This window comes from Ovis canadensis, chromosome 3 (genome assembly GCF_042477335.2).
Source record: "Ovis canadensis isolate MfBH-ARS-UI-01 breed Bighorn chromosome 3, ARS-UI_OviCan_v2, whole genome shotgun sequence".
NCBI classification, from domain to species: Eukaryota; Metazoa; Chordata; class Mammalia; order Artiodactyla; family Bovidae; genus Ovis; species Ovis canadensis.
This window is the reverse complement of record NC_091247.1, coordinates 1,046,676-1,067,978: the sequence shown is the minus strand read 5'-3', so window position 1 is coordinate 1,067,978 and position 21,303 is coordinate 1,046,676. Positions and strand designations below refer to the sequence as shown.

The 21,303-nt window shown below is 64.2% G+C and overlaps 2 protein-coding genes across 3 annotated transcripts in view; both read left to right on the top strand.

The window, feature by feature from the left end:
• CCDC183 (coiled-coil domain containing 183) overlaps positions 1-2,016 on the top strand; it is a 9,456-nt gene extending 7,440 nt beyond the window's left edge. Inside the window, exons 10-14 of the mRNA XM_069579772.1 lie at positions 331-491; positions 680-848; positions 934-1,044; positions 1,113-1,209; positions 1,818-2,016. Coding sequence (XP_069435873.1) covers positions 331-491; positions 680-848; positions 934-1,044; positions 1,113-1,209; positions 1,818-1,936 — 657 coding nt within the window. The 3' untranslated portion in view covers positions 1,937-2,016. The remainder of the gene's footprint in view (positions 1-330; positions 492-679; positions 849-933; positions 1,045-1,112; positions 1,210-1,817) is intronic.
• RABL6 (RAB, member RAS oncogene family like 6) lies at positions 1,993-21,303 on the top strand. 2 transcript variants are annotated; one of them, XM_069579769.1, is made up of 15 exons: positions 1,993-2,772; positions 9,757-9,891; positions 11,118-11,165; positions 11,465-11,517; positions 12,343-12,434; positions 14,146-14,286; positions 14,780-14,885; positions 15,929-16,032; positions 17,625-17,917; positions 18,192-18,342; positions 18,896-19,111; positions 19,206-19,440; positions 19,784-19,955; positions 20,530-20,588; positions 20,663-21,303. In XM_069579769.1, the coding sequence occupies exons 1-15, from the start codon at positions 2,643-2,645 to the stop codon at positions 20,855-20,857; spliced, it is 2,130 nt and encodes a 709-aa protein (XP_069435870.1). In that variant the 5' UTR covers positions 1,993-2,642; the 3' UTR covers positions 20,858-21,303. The 2 variants fall into 2 exon arrangements, with proteins under 2 accessions (XP_069435870.1, XP_069435872.1); XM_069579771.1 differs by lacking the exon at positions 1,993-2,772 and adding an exon at positions 5,211-5,304.

Genomic DNA, 21,303 nt, shown 5'->3' with positions numbered 1-21,303 from the left:
AGCTGCCTCTCCACCTGACCCCCCTTTTACTTTAATCCGCTCTGAGATTATTATTAGCAAACCTTGAGCTCCTGTCCATGGTCCTGACATAAGCTTATCCCCCCTCGGACAAGCGATCCAGAGCCACTCGGCCTCTTGGCAGTGGTCTCTCCGGCTCTCCGTTGGGGTCGTCTGCCCGCTCTGCCTGTCGTGAGGGCGGCGTGCAAGAACACACACCGAGGGCCTCGCGGGCCCTCCACACACTGCCGCGGTCAACGCTACTGACCACTGGGGGCCAGAACCAGCTGCCTCCCGGCTCACAGCTGCTGCTCACCCCACTGGCCCTGCCAGGACATTGCCGGCCGGTTCCTGGCTCAGAAGGGCACGGAGGAGGATCTGGAGCAGCAGAAGGAGGACTGTGAGGAGAGGCGGGCGCAGCTGGACGCCTTGATGAAGAGGCTGGAGATAGAGGAGGCCACGCTCAAGTTCCGCCAGACGCCCAGCTCCATCAGGTACGCGGGTGGTCCCGCCTCTCTCTGCACTGACAGCACCAGGCTTGGAGCTGAGCAGGCTCGCTGCCTCAGGGCCTGGCAAGGGCGCCCCCCGCGTCTTAGCTCTTGAGCCCAAATTAGCACAGCACTTGCTCTGGACCCCGCCGCTGCGCCCTCGGTCTGCCACCTCCCACCCTCATCCTCAACAGCTTCAAGTCCGTCGAGAAGAAAATGAACGATATGCTGAAGGAGGAGGAAGAGCGGCTGAAGCTGGCTCACAGCAAGATGGCCACGAGCCAGAAGCTGCTGCTGACCATCCAGACCGGCATCGACAACCTCTACATCCGCCTGATTGGCATCCCGCTGCCCACCGGCCAGGTACCAGCGGAGCTGGGAGGAGCCCCCAGCACAGAGGGTCCCTGGGAGGGGCCAGGGCGAGACAACTGGTTCCTCGCCGCTACAGAAGGAAGCAGCGCCCTCGACCACCCTGGACATGTACAGCAAGCTGGCGTACTGCGAGGGGAGGCTGCTATACCTGGCTGACCGAGTGCAGACGCTGGCTGGAACGGAGGAGGTAGCCCCGGGCCAGGGGTGCCTGCACGCCCCACCTGCCCCAAGGCTCACTGGCCCCGTGCCCTGCAGGTCAACAACAAGGTGAGGGATATGCTGGAGTCCTCTACCCTGAAGGAGAAGCAGAACACCAGGATCAGCTTTGAGGAGACGGAGGAGGACGTCATAGGTACAGGAGGCCCAGCAGCTGGAGAGGAGGCGGGGGCGGGTGGCCGGCCTGAGCTGTGCAGAGGCAGGGGCGAGGGGTGGCACTAGTTGCATACGACCAGGGTGGCCTGGAGGGACAGTGGGGGCTAAAGCAATGGGGAGGCCGCGTCAGCTGCACCCACGGGATTTTAACCGATGGAGGTGATGACAAGGCACCAGTGCCAGTAGGCAGGCAGGGGGACCTAGGCCAGGGCCCCTACGGGGGTCTGTGTGGGAAGGGCAGAGCAGGGCACACAGTTTAAGACCCTTCCATTCTAAAAATTCTGGGGCGTTTGCGGCCTCCGGGCTGTCCTCCTCTTGTCTGGCACCTGGCCCTGAGGGATTCAGGCTTGGCGTATAGGGTAGATATTAGCAGTCGAGTGTGGGCTCCGGAAGAACTGGGGGAACCCTGGGCTGTCTCTCTCCCCGAGTGTGCGAGACCCCAAACGCCAGACAGAGAGTAAGAAATACACGTCGTTGGTACAACGGGCCCTGCCGTGAAAGGGCGCCGGAGGACAGCCCAAGATCTGGGGACACAGGCGGGGCAGAGGGGCTTACGGGCGCGGCTGCCCTCCCCCTCCTTCCTTGCAGAGACCTTCCAGTTCGCCGACGTGGACCACAGTTACGTGCCCTCGCGGGCCGAGATCAAGAGGCAGGGTCAGCGGCTGATGGAGGAGAAGCTCAAGGCGGCCAAGAAGAAGAAGAAGTGACCGGAGGAGGAGGAGGCCGCCCCGCCCCACACCCCGCCCCCACGCTTGCATTGGCTACACAAATAAACAGTTTTCCAGGACTTCGGGGCGCCGAGGGGACGCGGATGCAGGGCATCACGTGGGGAAGTGTGCAGGGGAGTGGGATGCTCGGTGTGGGTCTGGGCTCTGGGATTCAGGGGCGAGGGTGAGTAGGAGGGTCCAGGCCGGGGCACGGACGGGGATCCGGACTGAGCTGAAATCCGGGGGACAAACTCGTAAGGCGGGACTGCAGAGTCTGAGGCCCTTTGCCTGCACCGCGCCGCCCTCCCGTAACCCTCGCGGTGCCCGGTACCCGCGCGCCCCGCGCCCGCAGCATTCTGCGCATCCGCACCTCGCGAGCCGCACTCCCGTGGCCCTCGCGGCGCCCCGTAGCCGCACGCCCCGCGCCCGCAACGCTCTACGCACGCGCGCTGCACCCCCGTGGCCCTCGTGGCGCCCCGTAGTGCGCGCCCCGCTGAGCCGGCGCCAAGATGGCGGCGCTGACGCGCACAGAGCGGCCGCGCCGGGGGCCGTGGGGGCCGGAGCGGAGCCTCCGCAGCTGAGCCCCCGAGCTGCCCTGCAGGCCGGCGTCCGCCCGCCGGACCCCGGGACATGGTGCGACTAGCGCCGCGCCGCCGCCGCCGCTGAGCTCGCGGGCCGTACCGGGCTCGGACGTGGGAGCAGGAAGATGTTCTCCGCGCTCAAGAAGCTGGTGGGGTCGGAGCAGGCCCCGGGCCGCGACAGGAACATCCCGGCCGGGCTGCAGTCCATGAACCAGGCGCTGCAGAGGCGCTTCGCCAAGGGGGTGCAGTACAACAGTGAGTGCGGCCCGGCGCGGGGGCGCCTGCGGGGCGTGTGGGGTGGGTGGGGGCCCGGCCGCGCCGCCCGGGACTCGCCGAATCCGGGCAGCGCCCGGCCCGGGCAGCGCTCGGGCGCTCGTCGCACCCCGAGGGCCTTGCGCTCCGCGTTCCGGCGAGCCGAGCCCTTGCCTGTGCCTGCGCGGATGGCGGGGGCGCCGGGGCGCTCCCTTGGGGTCGGGAGGTGACGCGGCCCGCCGAGGAGGGCCCAGGGCAGCGCAGGACCGGGGGCCGGGGCCTCGCCCGCGGCTCTGCCGTCTGGCCTGTGGGTCACTCCCCAGGAAGGCGGGCCCGGGGGGGACCGGCGTGCGTCCCGTGTGCACGGCGCGGTTGGTCCAGGCGGCCCCTGGCGCGTCTGCGGCACCCTGGCTGGCCCAGGTGACCGCGTCTGAGAGGAGTTCTTACGTAACGCGGGCGAGTCTGTGGTCTGTGACCGGGTCTTAAAGGGGTGGCGGGCTCTCCGCCCGCGAGCCGTGTGGCCACCCGCCGGAGGACGGAGCGGGGGATTCCGCTGGCCTGCTAGTTTGACCTACGGGGTTTTTCTTTGTAGACTTGGTATTCGGTTTGAAGAGAGAATGTCAGCTGCGCCGCTCGTTCTTGCTCCCCTTTTTAAAAAAAGAAGCATTTGTAAGAGATATATTTAGAAGGGCTCTAGAAGGAACAGACCCTTGTTACTGCGGAGACTTCTCTTCTCCTGTGGGAAGGAGTTACTTACCCGATGGCCTGAAAGCCCAGATCGTTTCCAGTCCTCAGCTATAAATTATGTAAAACTGTTTAAGCTCCTAGACGCTGACTGCCCTCTTGACCTCTTTAAAGTTTTTCCATCTTGCTGGCTTTTCCGTAGCGGTATTTGAAGTTGTTTGTTTGTTTGTTTTAATGTGTTCTCTGCTTCTAAATCTTTCCCTCTGGAGTATTTCTGTATATTGCTACAAGATACCGGACATTCCCCCATTTCCGACTTTCAGGGGAGCCTGCCAGTCTCTGTGATGACCCCTGTATTTCAGTTAACAATGTGCCATATTAAGAAACTGATTGGAAAGACTTTGAACTTAAAAGAGGAATCGTTTTGCAGGTATTCTACCCAATTTTGTGTGTGATTCTCTCACATTCCCAGAAGAGAATAGTAAATCAAAATACTCCTTTGCAGGGACTTCCCTGGTGGTTCAGTGGATTAAGCTTCCACCTTCCAGTGCAGGGGACACAGGTTCGACCCCTGGTCGGGGAACTCAGATCCCACTCGCCCAGGAGCAGCTAAGCCCACGGCCACCACCAGTGAGCCCCCACACCCCAGCCAGAGAGAGGCCTGTGCCGCAGAGACAGCCTATGGGCCACAGTTAGGACCGACACAGCCAAAAGTAAATAAATATTTGTTTTAAAAAACACCTCATTTTCACGTCTTATAATTCACATTTGGTTCCTGTTATTTAATTTTATTCAATTCAGTTCAGTTGCTCAATCGTGTCCGACTCTTTGCAACCCCATGGACTCCCGCACGCCAGGCCTCCGTGTCCATCACCAACTCCTGGAGTTTACTCAGACTCATGTCCATTGAGTCAGTGATGCCATCCAACCATCTCATCCTCTGTCGTCCCCTTCTCCTCCCGCCTTCAATCTTTCCCAGCATCAGGGTCTTTTCAAATAAGTCATCTGTTCGCATCAGGTGGCCAAAGTATTGGAGCTTCAGCTTCAACATCAGTCCTTCCAATGAACACCCAGGACTGATCTCCTTTAGGATGGACTGGTTGCATCTCCTTGCAGTCCAAGGGACTCTCAAGAGTCTTCTGCAACACCACAGTTCAAAAGCATCAATTCTTCGGCGCTCAGCTTTCTTTATAGTCCAACTCTCACATCCATACATGACCACTGGAAAAACCATAGCCTTGACTAGACGGACCTTTATTGACAAAGTAATGTCTCTGCTTAATTTTATTAGTTATGGTAGTATTTGTTAAAACTTAATCTTACTCCTTTGGAAACTGGCCTGGAAAGTGTTCACCTGAAAAGCCCTCCCTGGTGGACATGCCCCCTGGTTGGGGTTGGGGGGTGGGTCAGAAGCAGAAAGGACACTGGCGTCCTTCCAAAGAAGAGCCCCCACTTCAGGTACTGGGGGGTGCGCGGCAGCAGATTCTGAGGTGGAGCAAAGTGAGTGAAATGCAGAGCGGCTGAGAGAAACCGAGCCCTGTGCCCGGGTGGCCTTTCAGGCTGATGCTGCCCCTGTCGTGGGCCAGTACACGCTTTTCAAACTTTTTTTTATTTCCTTTATTAGTCAGCAGAAAAGAACATTTCTAGTCTGTATTTTCTGAAACATCTTACTTAAGGAAGCACCGCAGCCATATGATAACTACGGACTCAGGATTTTTATGGGTGAAGAGCTCTCATAGAACTTTGTTCTCGTGCAGCAGATAAGTCGTTTCATGCAGATTGCTGTGATGGTGAGGAGTGACTCAGATGCACAGTCCCAGCATACACATCACATTTAGAATCGAAACCCAGGTGAGACACGGGACCGTATCTGCGGGTCAGAAGCCATTCGCGTGTAAAGTGGCAGGGTGCTCCCCGAGCTGTCTGCCCTTTCTGCCCCTGGCGGGCCCGGGCGGTCAGCTGTGCTTGGTGGGGTGAGGTGCACTGGCCTTGTCGGTCCTGCGCCCTCGCTCGGGGCTGCATTCAGAGTCCTGGCCAGTCAGATTTCAGTGCTAGAACTCAACGCCTTGACAGGTTGGTCACGGGATGAGAGCGCGTTTCCTTTCGGAAATAAGCAGCTGCGTCTGGCAGACTGTCGGGCCTGCCCCAGCAGGGCTGACCTGCAGGTCCCTGAGCATTTGCTGCCTGTGGCGTGCGCCACGCTTTCCTTCCTAGGTTTTCCTTCCCTGGCATTCATCTGCTTAGCAGATATTTACCGAGCGTTCATCAGTGAAAACCCAGACCGCAGTCTCTGCATTTCGGGGCTTACCTTTCAGGGGAGAGTGGAAGGCAGGCAGCGGGCACAAGACACGCTGAGGAATTAAGCACGTGGGACTGGCTGAGACTGCTAGGCGGAAGGTTAGCGCCGGCCCCACGGAGGAGGGCCGAGGGCGGGTCACAGTGCGGTGAGGTCCGGAGAGAAGCGTGGGGCCAAGGCTTTCGCGCCATCCCCCATCCCAGGGGCTCCGCGAAGAGAGACCCTGGAGGCTGTGTTGGGAGGCGCTGCCGGAAGGAGGGGCCGGCTGTCCAGCGACCCCTGCTGGCGGCGCCACCGAAGGGCACCGTCGGGTTCCAGTCCTGCCTCCTGCCGAGGAACGCGTCGTTCCCATCCAGGGTAAACCGGAAGCTTTCTTTCCTATTTTGGAAAAAAGGTTCCCTGTTTCGCTTGCAGTGTGTGGCAGTCTGAGTAAGTTACTATAGAATCAGGGAGTAGAAGAGACTCTGCGGCCCTTAGCCGATCCTGCCTGCGGCGCTCTTCCCTTAGAATAAAAGGGACAGAAAGAAATGCAGGGGTTCTGCTCAGGAAGACGCCCGCGCGCTTCTCGGGGAAGGCTTCTTGCCACTTCCGGGTGAGTCTTAATTAAAGGGTTTCCAGTGAGTCACTTGATTTATTTGAGTGATGTCTAAGTTTCTAAGATTGATTTGACTTTTTTACTTAGAAGTAGAGATCAGTTACTTTTTTTAACCAGATGAAACCAGGTCTGTTTGTTTATTTCTGGTATTATACACTTTCTTCTAATTAGCTTTTTGAAGAATAGATTTCAAATTTTAAAAGGATTTCAGTTGGAGAGAAAATTAAGGCTTTTCATTCTCAAAACAGAATAGAAAACAAATATATGTTAAAGTTGTTCAGTTCAGTTGCTCAGTTGTGTCCGACTCTTTGCGACCCCATGGACTACAGCATGCCAGGCCTCCCTGTCCATCACCAACTCCTGGAGTTCACCCAAACTCGTGTCCGTTGAGTCAGTGATGCCATCCAACCATCTCATCCTCCGTTGTCCCCTTCTCTTCCTGCCTTCAATCTTTCCCAGCATCAAAGAATGAGTCCATTCTTTGCATCAGGTGGCCAAAGTATTGGAGCTTTAGCATCAGTCCTTCCAATGAATATTCAGGACTGATTTCCTTTGGGATGGACTGCTTGCATCTCCTTGCACTCCAAGGGACTCTCAGCAGTCTTCTCCAACACCACAGTTCAAAAGCATCAATTCTTCAGCTCTCAGCCTTCTTTATAGTCCAACTCTCACATCCATACATGACTACTGGAAAAACCATAGGTTTGACTAGCGGACCTTTGTCGGCAAAGTAATGTCTCTGCTTCTTAATGCGCTGTCTAGGTTGGTCATAGCTTTTCTTCCAAGGAGCAGGCGTCTTTTAATTTCATGCCTGCAGTCGCCATCTGCAGTGATTCTGGAGCCCCCCAAAATAAATTCTATCACTGTTTCCACTGTTTGCCACGAAGTGATGGGACCGGAAACATATCAAAGAAGGAAATGGTTGTAAGATTATATCAAGAATCAGAACAGAAAGGTTGTGTTTGAAAAAAAAACAGACCCTCCAGAAACGAAAAAGCACGGTCAGTAAAACAAGAAGCTGGCCGACAGGTGACGCAGCGTAATATTCCAACTGAAGATGGAGCTTGCACTGACGGGGAGATGCAGGCTCAGAATGGGGCCGGACCTGCACACGTGTGATTGGAGGCTCAGAAGGAAAGAGCAGGTGGAGAGGCGGCCACTGGAGAAATGCAGGCCAGGCTTTCCTGCAGCTCACAGAGCACGCGGAATGCCGAGAAGCCTGAGGCTGGGGCATTCACACCCCCAGAGCTGGACGCATCGTGGAAATCTCAGGACAGCGAAAGTGAAGAGGGAGAGAGCAAGCAGAGTGCCTTCAGGGGGACAGCTGAGAGCCTGACCACACGCTGGCGGTGACGGCTCTGAGGGGAAGCCCCGTTGGCCTAGAAATGCACCCGATCAGCCCTCCTATCCGCGGGTGCCAGGCTGTGCCAAGGCTCCTACCAAGATGAATCCTGGGCTGTGCGCTCCAGGCAGAGAGCTCGGGAGATGCAGGAGGTCTGCAGGGCACAGAGATGGTGAACAGGCCCCACGGCTGCCATGGGGGGCACAGGAGAAGAGGCCGGAACGCTCGCAGCCAGCACACAACCCCGAGCCAACCAGTGGCGAATGACGTCTGAGTGGGAGCCAAGGACACTAGCTTCAGACTTACTGTGGCAAAGGTGTGTGTCAGAGATTTAAGAACAGAAATAAGTTGCGAATCTTCCAAGTAAATACCAGGCAAAAACAGGAATTTAAAAACCTTGCCCATCATGAAAAGGCAGAAAAAAGGGGAGGGAACCTCTGCAGGGACTGGGGACTGTCAGCCACCAGGGAAGGCGAGCGTGCAGACTCAGCAGCGAAGGAAGACTGGCGTGCTTTCCTTACGGTGGGACGCGCGAGAGAGACGCCCAGCTCACAGGGCACAGAGAGGCCGGAAGCGGGGATGTGGGACCCAGCGGTGGGACGCGCGAGAGAGACGCCCAGCTCATGGGGGCACAGAGGCCGGACGCGGGGATGTGGGACCGAGCAGTGGGTAGGCATCGGCCACAGGGAAGCTGAGCCGTGGCGTCCCTTGTGCTGGAGCCGTGGGCACCGAGACTGGGTGCAGGGCCCACAACCGGCCTGCCGGGTGGAAGACCCGGTGGCACAGCAGGCGCCTGCACCCAGCCCCCCAAACCCAGGCGCGTCCCTAACCCCGGCAGTCCCCACAGACACCTGGGAGTGTGTGCCATAAAGACCATGTCTGTGGCCACAGTGAACAGAGCTGGTTAGGGACAACAACAAGCACAGCTCTGAGGGGAATCGTGACAACATCTCTAAGTAACCTACGGGCTGAAGAAGCATTTGTGATTCCCTGATAATGAATGTCCCACATACTTGGGGTGGTCATCGACCTGAGAATACAACCTAAACCCAGGAAAAAGAGCAGGATGAACCCCAAGTAAAAGGAAGTAGGTGACAAGGGAAAACAGAAGCAAGTGATTTTTAAGAAGAACCAACAGAGGCGTCCAGCCAACCAGACAGGCTGTGTGCCCGTGACTGGCCAAGTTGATGAACCCCTGGCAAGATTAATAAAAAGACAAGACCAGCATCATGAAGGATAAAGAGTCCACAGCTGCAGCCACGCAGTCCTAGAACAAAACATGCTCTGGTGACTTCGTTGGAAACTTAGAAGACAGCCCCCTAGAGAATGACTGGGCGAGAAACATGGCGTCTGTGTCCCCAGGCCCAGCCCTGCCGGGCGCTCGGAGCTGGCCGGGGAGACGCGGCCCCTGCCCGGCCTGTGGCCTCCAGAGCACCTCCCTGCAGGCTGCCCAGCTTCCCCCCCAGAGGCCCAGCCGCCCACCCAAGGCCATTAGCTCCACCCCGACCCACTGGTTCTGCCGAGCTCCTCAGCTCTCTGGAACACTCTTAGGCCAAGCCCCTGCCTTCTCTGCAGGTGGCAGGAAGCCCACTCCTCTGCGGCACCTTGGGACCTTGCCCCCTTCCCCACCTTGTCCCCAGCCCGCCCTGTCTTCCTCGGCATGTGCGTGAGCACGCCTCTCCTAAATAGTGGCTGGGCAGCAAAGTAGAATCCAGGCTTCCTGCCGTCACCCGCGTGTGGTCGTGAGGAGCCCTGGGTCCTGCTCCAGGGCTGCGGGAAAGCGGGTTAAGGGCAGCCATGGGACACGCAGGGCTGCGGAGGTGAGCGCCCGGCCCTGCCTGTTCCAGAGGCTGCCTTCCTGAGTGCAGACTCCCGGGTGTCAGTCAGCTGCCCTGGGGGCCTGGGGCGGAGCAGGGCTGCCCGCTCTCCAGCCTGCGCCCGCTGCCTCTTCCCCTGGGCTCCCTGCTCGCGGGCACGCAGGCGTGCGTGTGCGGCAGGTGTGCGTGGGTGCTTGCAGGGGAGCGCGTTTGCCTTGCTCTGATTGTTTGCCTGACCTGTGCTCTCTCCCAGTGAAGATCGTGATCCGCGGGGACAGGAACACGGGCAAGACGGCGCTGTGGCACCGCCTGCAGGGCAAGAAGTTCGTGGAGGAGTACATCCCCACGCAGGAGATCCAGGTCACCAGCATCCACTGGAGCTACAAAGGTGGGGCGCGGCCTGCGGGGGGCTCCCCTGTGGCCCCCCAGCCTGGGGTCGGGTGGGTGTAGCCTGCAGGGGAAGGAGTCGGCGCCCCTGTGACACCCCCGCCCCCAGCCTGGGGTCAGGCAGGCTCGGCCTGTGGGGAAGGAGGGGGCTATCCTATGACCCCCCCAGTCTGGGGTCGGGCAGGCGCATCCTGCAGGGAGGGGGACTCTCCCGTACCCCCGCCTGGAGTCCGCCCTGGGACGCCACACGTGTTGCTTTGGGGTCACCCTCAAGCCCCCGCTCCGGCAGGAGACTCGTCCACGTGGGAGTGAGTGCCAGGGGCTGGACCCTGGCCGTCGGTGCAGACCGGCCAGGCCGGGTCGGGCCGGTTCCAGCCGCGGCTTACACTGGCCTCGGCACGCAGGCTCCTCGGTCCTTGCTTGGGAAGCCCCATCCCCCGCAGGGTCCCGGGCAGGGTTTGCTGGAAGGATCACCTGGTGGGCAGAGCACCCCTTGTGGCCCCCCGGGCATGACCAGGATGGCGGGTCCCCTCCCCTTGTGGGGGTCGGTGACTGCTGGGACCCTGTGGGGAGGCAGGGGAGCTGCTCTGCGTGCTCAGGAATCATGACAGTAAAAGGCCTCTGAGCCGTTTTAAACATTTCCTGTCATCGAAAAACCAGGTCCCGTGAGCCCGCAGCAGGACACCCTGGCCTTGGCAGGCCTTCCGCCTCCCGGCGCCCGCCAGGCACCGTCTGGGCGGCCTTGCAGGCTCAGTGTCACCCTGCTGCACCAGGCCCCACCCCCAGGGTGCCTCTTCTCGGTTCAGGGTGAAGCTCTGTCCCTTCTCTGAGTGGCACGCGTGTCTCTCCCCTTTCCCCACAGGATCCTGGGGAGGTGGGTAGCCCCCCGACCGCCTGGGGACGTGCGCCAGACCTCACCCCAGACTGGCGACCCCTCGACACCGCTGCCAAAGAGCAGCTGTGGAGTCACTGGGATCAGGCCCTCCCGCAGCAGCCGGGGGCGCAGGGCACTGGCTGGGCACAAGCCTGCCCCAGAGGCACCTTTAGGACCCAGGGCCCTGTCACCTGAGCACACGTCCAGATTGCTCCCCGCCTTCCAGGAAGGAGCCCTGTGCAGGAGCCCTGGGGGTGGCGCCCGGGGGGCTGTGGCGTCTGCACGGCCTGGAGGCCCGACTTTGAAGCCGCAGGTCGACACTGGGTGCTGATCCTGCTGTTCTCCCGTTTCAGCCACTGATGACATCGTGAAAGTTGAAGTCTGGGATGTAGTTGACAAAGGTGAGTCGTGTCCGAGCCTGCTTTGTCTCTTCCGGGCTCTCTTCACCCTGCAGCTGTCTGAGTGGCCCCTCTGCTGCCCCCTCGACCCAGCTCCCGGGCAGGCTCGCTGCTGGCTCCAGGAGCAGGCTGGCTGGTCGGAGGCCGGGCTCCGTGCCGGCTGTGATGTCGGGCGCCGTGGCCTCTGCTGCCCGTGGGTTCGAGGCCCCTGCTGGGGGGCGGGACACAGGGAGAGGCCGCCCCACTCGCACTGTCCTCAGGCGCAGCGCCTCCAGCTGTGACTGTGTCCCTCTGTCCTTAAGGAAAATGCAAGAAGCGAGGTGACGGGCTGAAGATGGAGAACGACCCCCAGGAGGTGAGCTGGTCCATTCCGCACGGCCCCGACTTCAGGTGGTGGTCGTGAGCAGGCGTCTGCGCTTCAGCCCCTCTGCCCGCCCGGCCCAGCCCTCCCGAGGACTGCATCTGCTGGCGCTGGAGGGACGCAGCGGCCACTCCCATGCAGCCTGGGGTCGCGTGGGGTGGCGGACCAACCCGAGCTGCTGCTCACGTCTGTGACCCCTGCCACACCCACTTGGGGCTGCAGTGGCCTGGGAGGTGTTCAGGTGGAGAGCTCACATTTCACTCCTGGCACAGAGGCCCGGGCCCGTAAAGGCACAGGCACGCCGCGGGTGTAGCCGGGCACACGTGGGCCGCCTGTGGCTCCACGAGGACCCCCACGACTGGCAGTGCTCCTGGCCTGACGGTCTCTGCTAGCTTCGAGGACCTTCTGTTCACGGCCTCCTGTCTGACAGCGGGCCGGAAGGTTCCGTGAGCCCCAGCCCAGGTCCCTGACCTTCATGGGCACGTTGTTGTACTGCCCCAGCACCACAAGCTTCCCTGGTGTGAGTTGTGGAAGGTTCTCTGGGTCTGCGTCCTCAGGTCTGGGACGCACTTCAGCTCACGAGGCCCCGCGGCGGCACCTGTGAGCCCGGCGCATAGGACCCTGCCAGCAGGCAGCGCTCGCACCCTCGTCTGAGGGCAGGCTCCGTGTGGCTGCACCAGTTAGCCTTGTGTTGACTTTTTTTCCCCAAAAAACAAAAACAGCTGATGTCTTTTCAGTTTAAAAGACACACTCAGCCCTCACCAGGAGGTGGCACGTGGGTCGTGGTCCATCTCTTGAGGTTTGGTTCCCCGTCTGCAGGCGGAGTCCGAGATGGCCCTGGACGCGGAGTTCCTGGATGTGTACAAGAACTGCAACGGGGTGGTCATGATGTTTGACATCACCAAGCAGTGGTGAGGACGCTGGCCTGCGAGGGCATTGTGACGCCCAGCGCTGCTCCAGGGCCAGCCTGGGCTGGGAGCGCCGCCAGCCTGGGGGCCTCGGCACTCGAGAGTCTGGAAGTGGGCCGGGTGGCGTGCTCATGTCCGCACCGGACAGCAGGCCAGGGTCTGGGAGGCACACGCCCCCCCAGCTGTGCAGCCCCTGCTGAAGACACCGTCTCAGATGCACAGCTTAGAGCGGTCGTTTGTGTTGGGGTCCCCAGATCCCACGTTCCTGGGTTCGCTGGGGGGGCCACACCGCTGTGGCTCATCACAACCGAAGCTCAGGAGCAAGATGAGCCAAGAGGGACGTGCAGAGGTGTGGGGGCACCCTCCGCCTGCCCCGAGGGTCGTGTCCCTGTGGGTTCTTGCAGGAGGGGCCTCGCCCCTTGGCTCTGAGCTGTGACAGCACCACCCGTGGGGGCAGCCCAGCGCCAGGCCCTCCCGACGCCCGGCACCCCTGCTCTGGGGGGAGGCTGGTGGCTGACAGGAGCGTCCTCCCCGTGTGACTCGGCCGGCCTTGCCAGAGGCCTTTCCAGGCTGGTGGCCTCGAGTCTGCACGCTGCCCGGAGAGGAGATGAGGGGGAGCTTCGGTGGCTGCACAGCTGGGGACGCTCAGAGCAGCCAGGCCTTCCCCGCAGCTGCCGCTGAGACCTGCCAGGACATGGCCCCTCCCAGTGTGGGCGCTCCTTTACCATGGGCCCCCCGCATCATGGCTGGACAGTCTCCCAGGCTTCACCCGCTCACCCCGGGGTGCCTGTCAGTGACTTGGGTGCCTGGCGTCCAACACATTCCAACCTCGGCCAGCGCGCTCGGGACCCGGCCTCCCACCTGCAGGGACAGACAGCTCAATGCCCACGGAGGACGGGGCACCAGTCCACATGTCAGCGGCCTCCAGGGGCGGCAGGGCGCTCAGCAGGAGGGGGAGCTGCGTGCCCGGGGCTCAAGGCCGGACCCCCTGCAGGAGCAGCGGCTCCGCCTCCGGGCACAGCCAGGCAGGGGGCCCAGCCTGGGGCCAGGGGTGCCGTCCCATCCTGGGAGCAGCACGGCTGCTGGCACAGCCCCTCGGGCCTCGTGGGCCCCGTCACCGCTGCCGAAGTGTCTGGCTGCGGCTGGATGAGCTGTGACCGGAGGCCAGGAGGTCCCCATGGGGAGCTGGGTGGGCAGGACGGACATCCCTGCACCTCAGGCTGCCAGCTGGGGAGGGGGCGGCAGGGAGGCTGAGCCCACCCAGGAGACCTGGTGCGGGTGGGAGGGTTCGCGGACCCAGAGCACCAGGGAGCATGTCTCTGCTCGGCTCCCACGGCACTGGGCCTGTCCCTGTCACCAGAAGAGGGCACTGGGACACGCCAGCGTTTCCAGTCAGGTGGCTCTGTGCACAGAGCGTGCACACAGCGGCCAGAGGCGGCGGGCTCCTGGTCAGAGCGCCCTGGATCTGGGTGGGGGGCGCACTTCCTTGCTCATCACTCAGGAGACAGGAGCGCGGGCCCCCGCCCCCACTGAAAGCAGCCCAGGCACGTGGTGCCAGCAGGGGGTGTGGACGGGTCTGGGGACACACGGGTACAGGGCGACCCCTCAGGGTGGCTTGCGGGGTGTGTGTCGTACACCCTGGGGGTCCTGTGACGCTGCGCCCCACCCTTGGGTGGAGGCTCAGGCAGGCCTCTTCCCCCCATGTGCCCCCAAGGACCTTCAACTACATTCTGCGGGAGCTGCCCAAAGTGCCAACACACGTGCCCGTGTGCGTGCTTGGGAACTACCGCGACATGGGCGAGCACCGCGTCATCCTGCCCGACGATGTGCGCGACGTCCTGGACCGCCTGGACAGGTGGGCCCACGCCTGCCCCCAGACACACCCATGCCCCCCCCACCAGGACGCTCCTGTCCACCCCCCTGGGATGCACCTGTCCCCTTGGATAGGCCTGCTGCACCGCCCCTGGCCACCCCCCCACCCCCAGCTGCAGGGCCCCTGGCCCTCCTGGAGACTGACTTGGGCAGGGTCAGGACTGAGCAGCCCCAGGGTGTGGCGGGAATGTCACCCCCGTCCCTGGGGCCAGCACGGGTCGGGTGCACAGAGAGGCCCTGCAGGGCCAGACGGCCCCAGCGGCTGGTCTGGGTGTCCACCGGAGGGCGCCCTGCCGAGCAGAGCCGTCTGAACCTCACGTCTCCACCTGGGACGGTGGGCCCATCAACTGCTGGCGGGCGCAGCGCCCCGGGGCACCGCCCCCAAGACGGCCTGGCCCGGGTGTGTCCTCGGCCCAGAGGGCCTGGGCCCCGCTGCCCCGGCCGCAGGCTCTCCATCTCTGCTCCCCTGTGAACAGGCCTCCAGGGTCCTCTTACTTCCACTACGCCGAGTCCTCCATGAAGAACAGCTTCGGCCTCAAGTACCTGCACAGGTTCTTCAACATCCCCTTCCTGCAGCTTCAGGTGAGCGCTGCCGGTGGGCGCGGGGCTTGGAGCCACGGGGGGGGGGGGGGGGGGTGCCCCAGGCTGTTTGGGGAGCTGGGCCCTCCCTCACACGTCTGCACGGGTCCTTCTTGGTGCCAGGGCCTGCGGCAGTGACCAGCCCTTGTGGGCGCCCCGCTGTGGGCCTGGGCACTCTGCCAACAGCTGCAGGGGCTGAGAAGCCCCCGCCCTCCCCCGCCTGGCCGGCCGTCCTCCCTGGAGTCTCGCTCTCCCTTTTGTTGGGGGGATGCTCTTAGATTTATAGGAAAGGCAGAGGGTTTCTGTGCCCTGGCTCAGCTCGCCCCCACCCTGCCCCAGCGGTAGCCCCACACGTCGCAGTCACAGCTCTGCAGGCTGCAGTGGCCCTTCAGATGTGTCTGCCTCAGTGTCTGGTCTTAGATAAGTGATCGGCTTTCAAGGCGAGACCCGGGAGGTGACAGCCCTGCTCGTTCCGTCCCTGGGGTGCTGGCCTGTGGCTCTTGCCGCCACAGAGGCCCCTCGCTTCCTCTGAAAGGGTGCAGAGCTCACCATTGAGAGTGGCCATCTTTCCTCCCCTCTCGCCTTCTGAAGAGATGAGGCCCCTGAAGGCCTGGATGCGGGCACTCGCCCTTCACCTGCCCTTTCCCTGGGGACCCTGGGGGTTGATCTACGTCACCTTAGGGGTGCCTTGAGCTTCCTGTCAGAGCACAGCGTGCACGAAGTCGCAAGGAAACACCCCCAGTGCGGACTGAAGGGCGGCGGCGGGCGGAGCACTGGGCTGGCAGGAAGCGCGTGTCAGCGAGTGCCGGAGCATCTCGAACCTCAGGGCACCTGTGTGAACGCGGCGCTGTCTCGGGTGCTTCGCACACGTCGCGACCTCTGCCCTTCTAGCCTCACGGAGCCACCGAGGCACCTCACCGGCCCCTGGGCACGGCCCTGCGGGCTCCCGGCTCCGCGGCGGCCTTGTCCATCGGGGGCCGCCAGGCCGAGGGGCAGTGGATCATCCCGGGACGGCCCCGACTCAGCCTCCCGCTTCCTGTCTGCAGAGGGAGACGCTGCTGCGGCAGCTGGAGACGAACCAGCTGGACATCGACGCCACGCTGGAGGAGCTGTCTGTGCAGCAGGAGACCGAGGACCAGAACTACGGCATGTGCGTGCGGCGGCCGCGCGCGCGCTCAGGCCCGGAGCGGGCTCTGCAGGGGGGCGCGCGCTCAGGCTGGGGGCGGGCTCTGCAGGGGGGCGCGCGCGCCGGGCCAGGCCCCGCTCCAGCCCGGCTCTGCGCCTGGCCGGCGGCATGTGCACGCCGCCCGCCACGTAGGCGTGTCTGCACGAGCAGCCTGCTGCTCGGAGAAACCGAGTCACATCAGCTCTGAGGTGGTACAGGCCTTGGGCCTTGCTGCAGTCAGGCCTCAGCCCTTCCTGGGAAGCAGACGAGACAATAGCTCTTCTCCAGCCTCCCTGGGATGGGAGGTCGGGCACCCGGGCTCTGCCGCCCCGCCCACTGAGCACTTCCGGCTGGGCCTGCCTCGCTGGGCGTGATGGGCGCATGGAGTGTACGCCTGTCTCGGGGGTGAGGGCAGGGGTGTTCAGGCCTGGTGCAGCTGTGGGCACCGGCTGCCTGGCCCCCACTGCCTCTGTCCAGACCAGCCAAGCTGCTGGCCACCTGGTGTGCAGCCTGAGGCGCCCCTGACTGGCCTCGGGTCCACCCCAGGCCCCTGCACGCCCAGCGGCCCTGTTTGTCAGCCGAGGCCCCGTCCCCGTTTCGATGTCGGTGTTCCTGGGTGACACCTGTGGAGGCAGCTCCTTGCTCCTGGGAGGGCGCAGGAGGGAAACCCAAACCTCCTGGCCCCTGATAGCAGAAGGTGTTGTCTGAGTGAGTCCAATGGGATGGGTGAGCCGTGGGGAGCAGGCCCGGCAGGCACTCCTCTGACCCGCGACAGGGTGGGTCGTGGGCGCCCAGAGCGCGTGGCAGTGCTGTTTGCCTGAGGATCAGGTTAGCTCCTGGGGTGCGTCTCTCTGGGGAAGGCCTGGCCCCAAATTCCCCCTAAACCATGTCCTGCGCTCTGCTGGGTGTTCGGGGGGTGGGGCAGCCGCTGTCCCTCGGGTGGGACCCTTGTCTCCTTGGCCCCCCAGGGCCTCAGGGAGGGACTTTGGGGCCTCCCTGGAAGCAGATACAGCCACTGGCTCTGACACGGTGAGGGGGCGGCAGGGCTCATCAGGGCGGGGTGTTTCCACCCACCCTGTCAGGCTGGCCTTGCAGCGGACGCCCGCCCCGCCCCCCCAAGGCTGACCAGCTCCTGCCAGGTCCCCAACCGAACGTGGGCACCAGGTTCTCTGGGAAGGCGGCAGCTGGAGCCCCCCCATGGTGCCCACCTCCCGCCAGCCCCTAGGACGGTCCCTGGAGAAGGTGGCACCCTGGGGGCTCAGCAGTGGTGTCCCTGTGACCTGCCCTGAGCCGCTGGAGGACCGCCAAGGTTGGGGGCAGACCCCATCCCAGCCCCTGCCAAGACGCGTCTCCACATGCCAGCCTAGAGGCAGGGACGCTGGCTCTCCATGGCACACCTTCTGTTTGAAAACTCGTCCCCCCAGAGGAAGGCCCTGCTCAGGCTTCTGTGCCACTGGCGTCCTCAGCCAGGGGGAGGTGGTGCCCAGGACCCCGCGTGCCCACACGGGGCAGGCCATGTCAGGGCAGGCGGTGTGCTCCCACGGGGCGGGCAGCGCTCACGTGGCCCGTTCCCGCAGCTTTCTGGAGATGATGGAGGCGCGCAGCCGTGGCCACGTGTCCCCGCTGACCACCAGCGGGCAGAGCCCGTCCTCTGGCTCCCAGTCCCCTGTGGTGCCTCCGAGCACAGTGTCCACCGGGAGCTCCAGCCCCAGCACGCCCCAGCCGGCTCTGCAGCCGCCCTTCCAGGCCCCCCCGGCACCCCCTGCCCCTGCTGAAGCCCCGCCCCCGCCAGCTGCACCTCCCCGACGCAGCATCATCGCTCGGCTGTTCGGAGCCTCGCCTGCAACAGAGGTGGCCCCCCCGCCCCCAGGTAGGCCCCACCCCCTGGGACAACCACCCCCAGGTAGGCCCCATCTTCACCTTCAGGGACGACCCCAACCCCAGGGAGGACCTCACCCCAGGGGAGGCCCAGAGGCAGGCCCAGGCTTCCTGAGGGGCAGCAGCCCTGTCTGTCTCCCTGGCCCCAGGAGGGACAAGGTCCCCCATCCTCCTGGGCAGGCGGCCCTGCAGCCCAGCCACACCATCCCACTCACGGCCCAGCGGGTGGGGGTCGCTGAGCACAAACTGGCACCTGCTGTCCCCAGAGCCGGCCCCAGCTGCAGAGGCCTCCGCGAAAGTCCAGGACGTGGAGGACTTTGTTCCTGAAGACAGCCTGGACCGCAGCTTCCTGGAGGACACGGCCCCCACCAAGGATGAGAAGAGACTGGGAGCCAGGGGACCCCCAGACAGCGACAGGTGAGGGCAGGGCCCGGAGGCACCGGGCAGCCGGGGTCATCCTCAGCCTGGCCCTCTGCCCGTCAGGCGTGGACTCCGGGAACACACAACCATCTGGGCGCTGGGACAGAGCAGAGGTGCGTGGAGGAGGAAGGGAGAGCAGCTTCAGGCCACAGCCTGACTCGGTGTCGCGACTCAGCAGGCGTCCCCCTTGCCTGACCCTGGGCTGCTGCTGCTTGAGGGCACAGGCTGGGCCTGGTGGACGGAGCCCGGGGCCACAGAGCCGTTGCGTGCTTCTCCCTGCGGGCAGGGCAGGTGCGCACGGGAGGCTTGGGCTTGTGGCCACCTACAGCCCCTCCACGTGCTCTCCCCAGCACCCTGTCCCCTTCAGACCTGCCTTTCTCACACGTGTGCCCTCCACCCCCCACAGGGCCGCCTCCAGGCCGCCGTGGCAGCCGGTGCCCCTCGGCCATGCCTGCGCAGGGCGGAGCAGGCCCACAGGCCCAGGCCTGAAGGCCAGAGTGGGTGCTCTGGGCCCTCCTTGTGACCTCTGACTGCCCTGCCCTCCCCGCAGCGACGGGGAGACCCCGGCAGGGAACCCGATGGTGGCAGGCTTCCAGGACGACGTGGACCGTGAAGATAAGCCTCTCGGCAGGCCCCTGCAACTCACAGGCCCCGTCGCCAGCAAGGACATCACTCTGTCCAGCGAGGAGGAGTCAGAGGAGGGGGCAGGGCACCCCAAGACCGCAGTCCTGGCCCCCCAGAAGTGCCCTGAGCCAGAGACCAGGAGGTGTGTTGGGGCGGAAGGGAAGAGGTGGAGGGGCCCCCGGGGGAGGGAAGGTGGAAGGCGGCCTCAGCTCCCTGACACTCCTCGGTGTCCCCAGGTCCTCCACGAAGGCCTCGGGGCCACCCCGGGACACGGCCCCCAGGGCGGCAGAGCCCCGCCAGCCAGGCAGCACCAAGCCCCACCCCGAGGGCCCCTCTGGCGGGCTGGAGGAGGGCACAGACAAGCCAGTGTCGTCAGAGAGCGATGCTGAGGGGCCCATTGCAGCCCAGATGCTGTCCTTCGTCATGGACGACCCGGACTTTGAGAGCGACTCAGATGCTCAGCGGAGAGCGGTGAGGACCAGCCTTGCGCCCCTGCCCCCTGCAAGCCCAGGACAGCTGGGGGGGGGGGGGGGCGGTGGCGGCGGTGGACGTGCTGCACGAGACGTGGGGCCTCCCAGGGCACGGTCAGGCCCATGGGGACTGCAGGGCTGCCCCACGGGGCGCCGTGTACAACAGGCCCAGCTGACCCTGCTCTGGGGACGGCTGGGGGGCTGCCGTGTCACAGCCGCCACACGTGGGCCGTCACTCGGGGGGCCCCTGGCCCGGGGTAGGGGGGTAACGGTAGCCTCTGGGGGTCACATGACAGCCAGGGGGATGTAGGGGTCTGCGGCTGACCCGCCTGCTCCCTGTCCAGGGCGAGTTCCCCGTGCGAGAGGACCTCTCTGACCTGACTGATGAGGACGCTGGCCCCGCGCAGCCCCCCGCGCCCCCCAAGCCCTTGGTCCCCTCCTTCAGACTGAAGGACGACTCCGACCTCTTTGGGCTGGGGCTGGAAGAGCCTGGCCGCGGGGACAGCAGTGAGCAAGGTAGCTGCGTTGGGCCCGCCCCCTCCTGCCAGGTGCCAGCTGCCCTTGCCCTCTCCCTGAACCCGGGGCTCCGGAGCAGGGGCAAGGGGGCCGCAGGCAGGCCCCCACTGGGCCCCAGCCGCGCTCTGCGTGGCCCCGCTGTTCTCTGAACGCCTCCCAGCTCCCCAGGCACCTGACCTGCAGCCACATGGGAGGCCTTTGCAGGCGCAGGCAGTGGGCGGGAGCGCTTTCGGGCCGCGGTCCCGCCCTGCCTTTCTGGCCTTCTGCAGAGAGAGGGCCTGGTCTCTGGGCCCGCCGGGACCCACCGTCTCTGGCTACCGGCGTCGTCCCAGTCTCTGGGCCACTGGAGCCTAGAAACCCACCTGAGGCCCTCCTCGTCCCCAGAGCAGAGGGGAAAGGACGTCTGCAGGAGTGGCCAGGGCAGAGGTTGTGCTCACCATGAGGACCCAGGGACCCCGGCTCAGACGGGACCTGCCCACCCCTGGCTTAACCCAGGCTGCAGTCCCCTGCCAGGCCCAGGGCGGGCCTGGGCCTGGCCTTGGGCCGGGGCACTGATGCCGCCTCTCCTCTGCAGATAAGGAGGGCAGGCCCCCCGCGAAGGAGAAGAAGAAGAAGAAGAAAAAGGGCAGAGAGGTACCCGAACCCTGGTGTGCCCTGGGGTGGCCGCGCTCGCCCAGCCGCCCTGACGCCGCGGTGTGCCCCTGCAGGAGGAAGACAAGGCGGCAAAGAGGAGGAGCAAGCAGAAGAAGAGCCGGGAGCGGGCGGACGACAAGGGCAGGGACGAGCGGCGGCGGCGGCCCCGGGGCCCGCAGAGGACCGCCCTGGACGAGCTGGAGGCCTTCCTGGGCGGCGGTGCGCCCGGCGGCCCCCTCCGCGGAGGCGGCGACTACGAGGCGCTCTAGGCCCCGCCCCGCGGACCTCGGGCGCCCAGTGCGCTGGGGGCTGGGCCTGCCCTGCAGGGAGGGGAGGCGGGCAGCCGGTCCCCCGCGCTTCTCAGGGATGGGACAGGCCGAGGAGGCCCGTGAGGCTGTTTACAGGGGGGCTGCGTCCCCGCCGGCCCCTGCTCGCCCCCGGCCTGCCGCACGCGCTCACCTGGCCTGCTGCATGCCGGCTGACCCCGTTTCCCGCTGCGGCTCGGCCGGCGCTGCAGGCCTCGGACCCCGGACCCCGACACTCCTGCGCGCCGAGGCCAGGCAGTGCTGGCGCCCTTGCGGGGGCGGCTCTTTCCAGGCACGGCGTCTGGCTTTGCACCTGAGCTCGGGCATGCGCGGACCGAGCAGGAGGCCCTCAACACTTGTGCCCTCACTGTCCTTCCGCACCACTTGGACCATAAAGCTCTCCTGTTTTA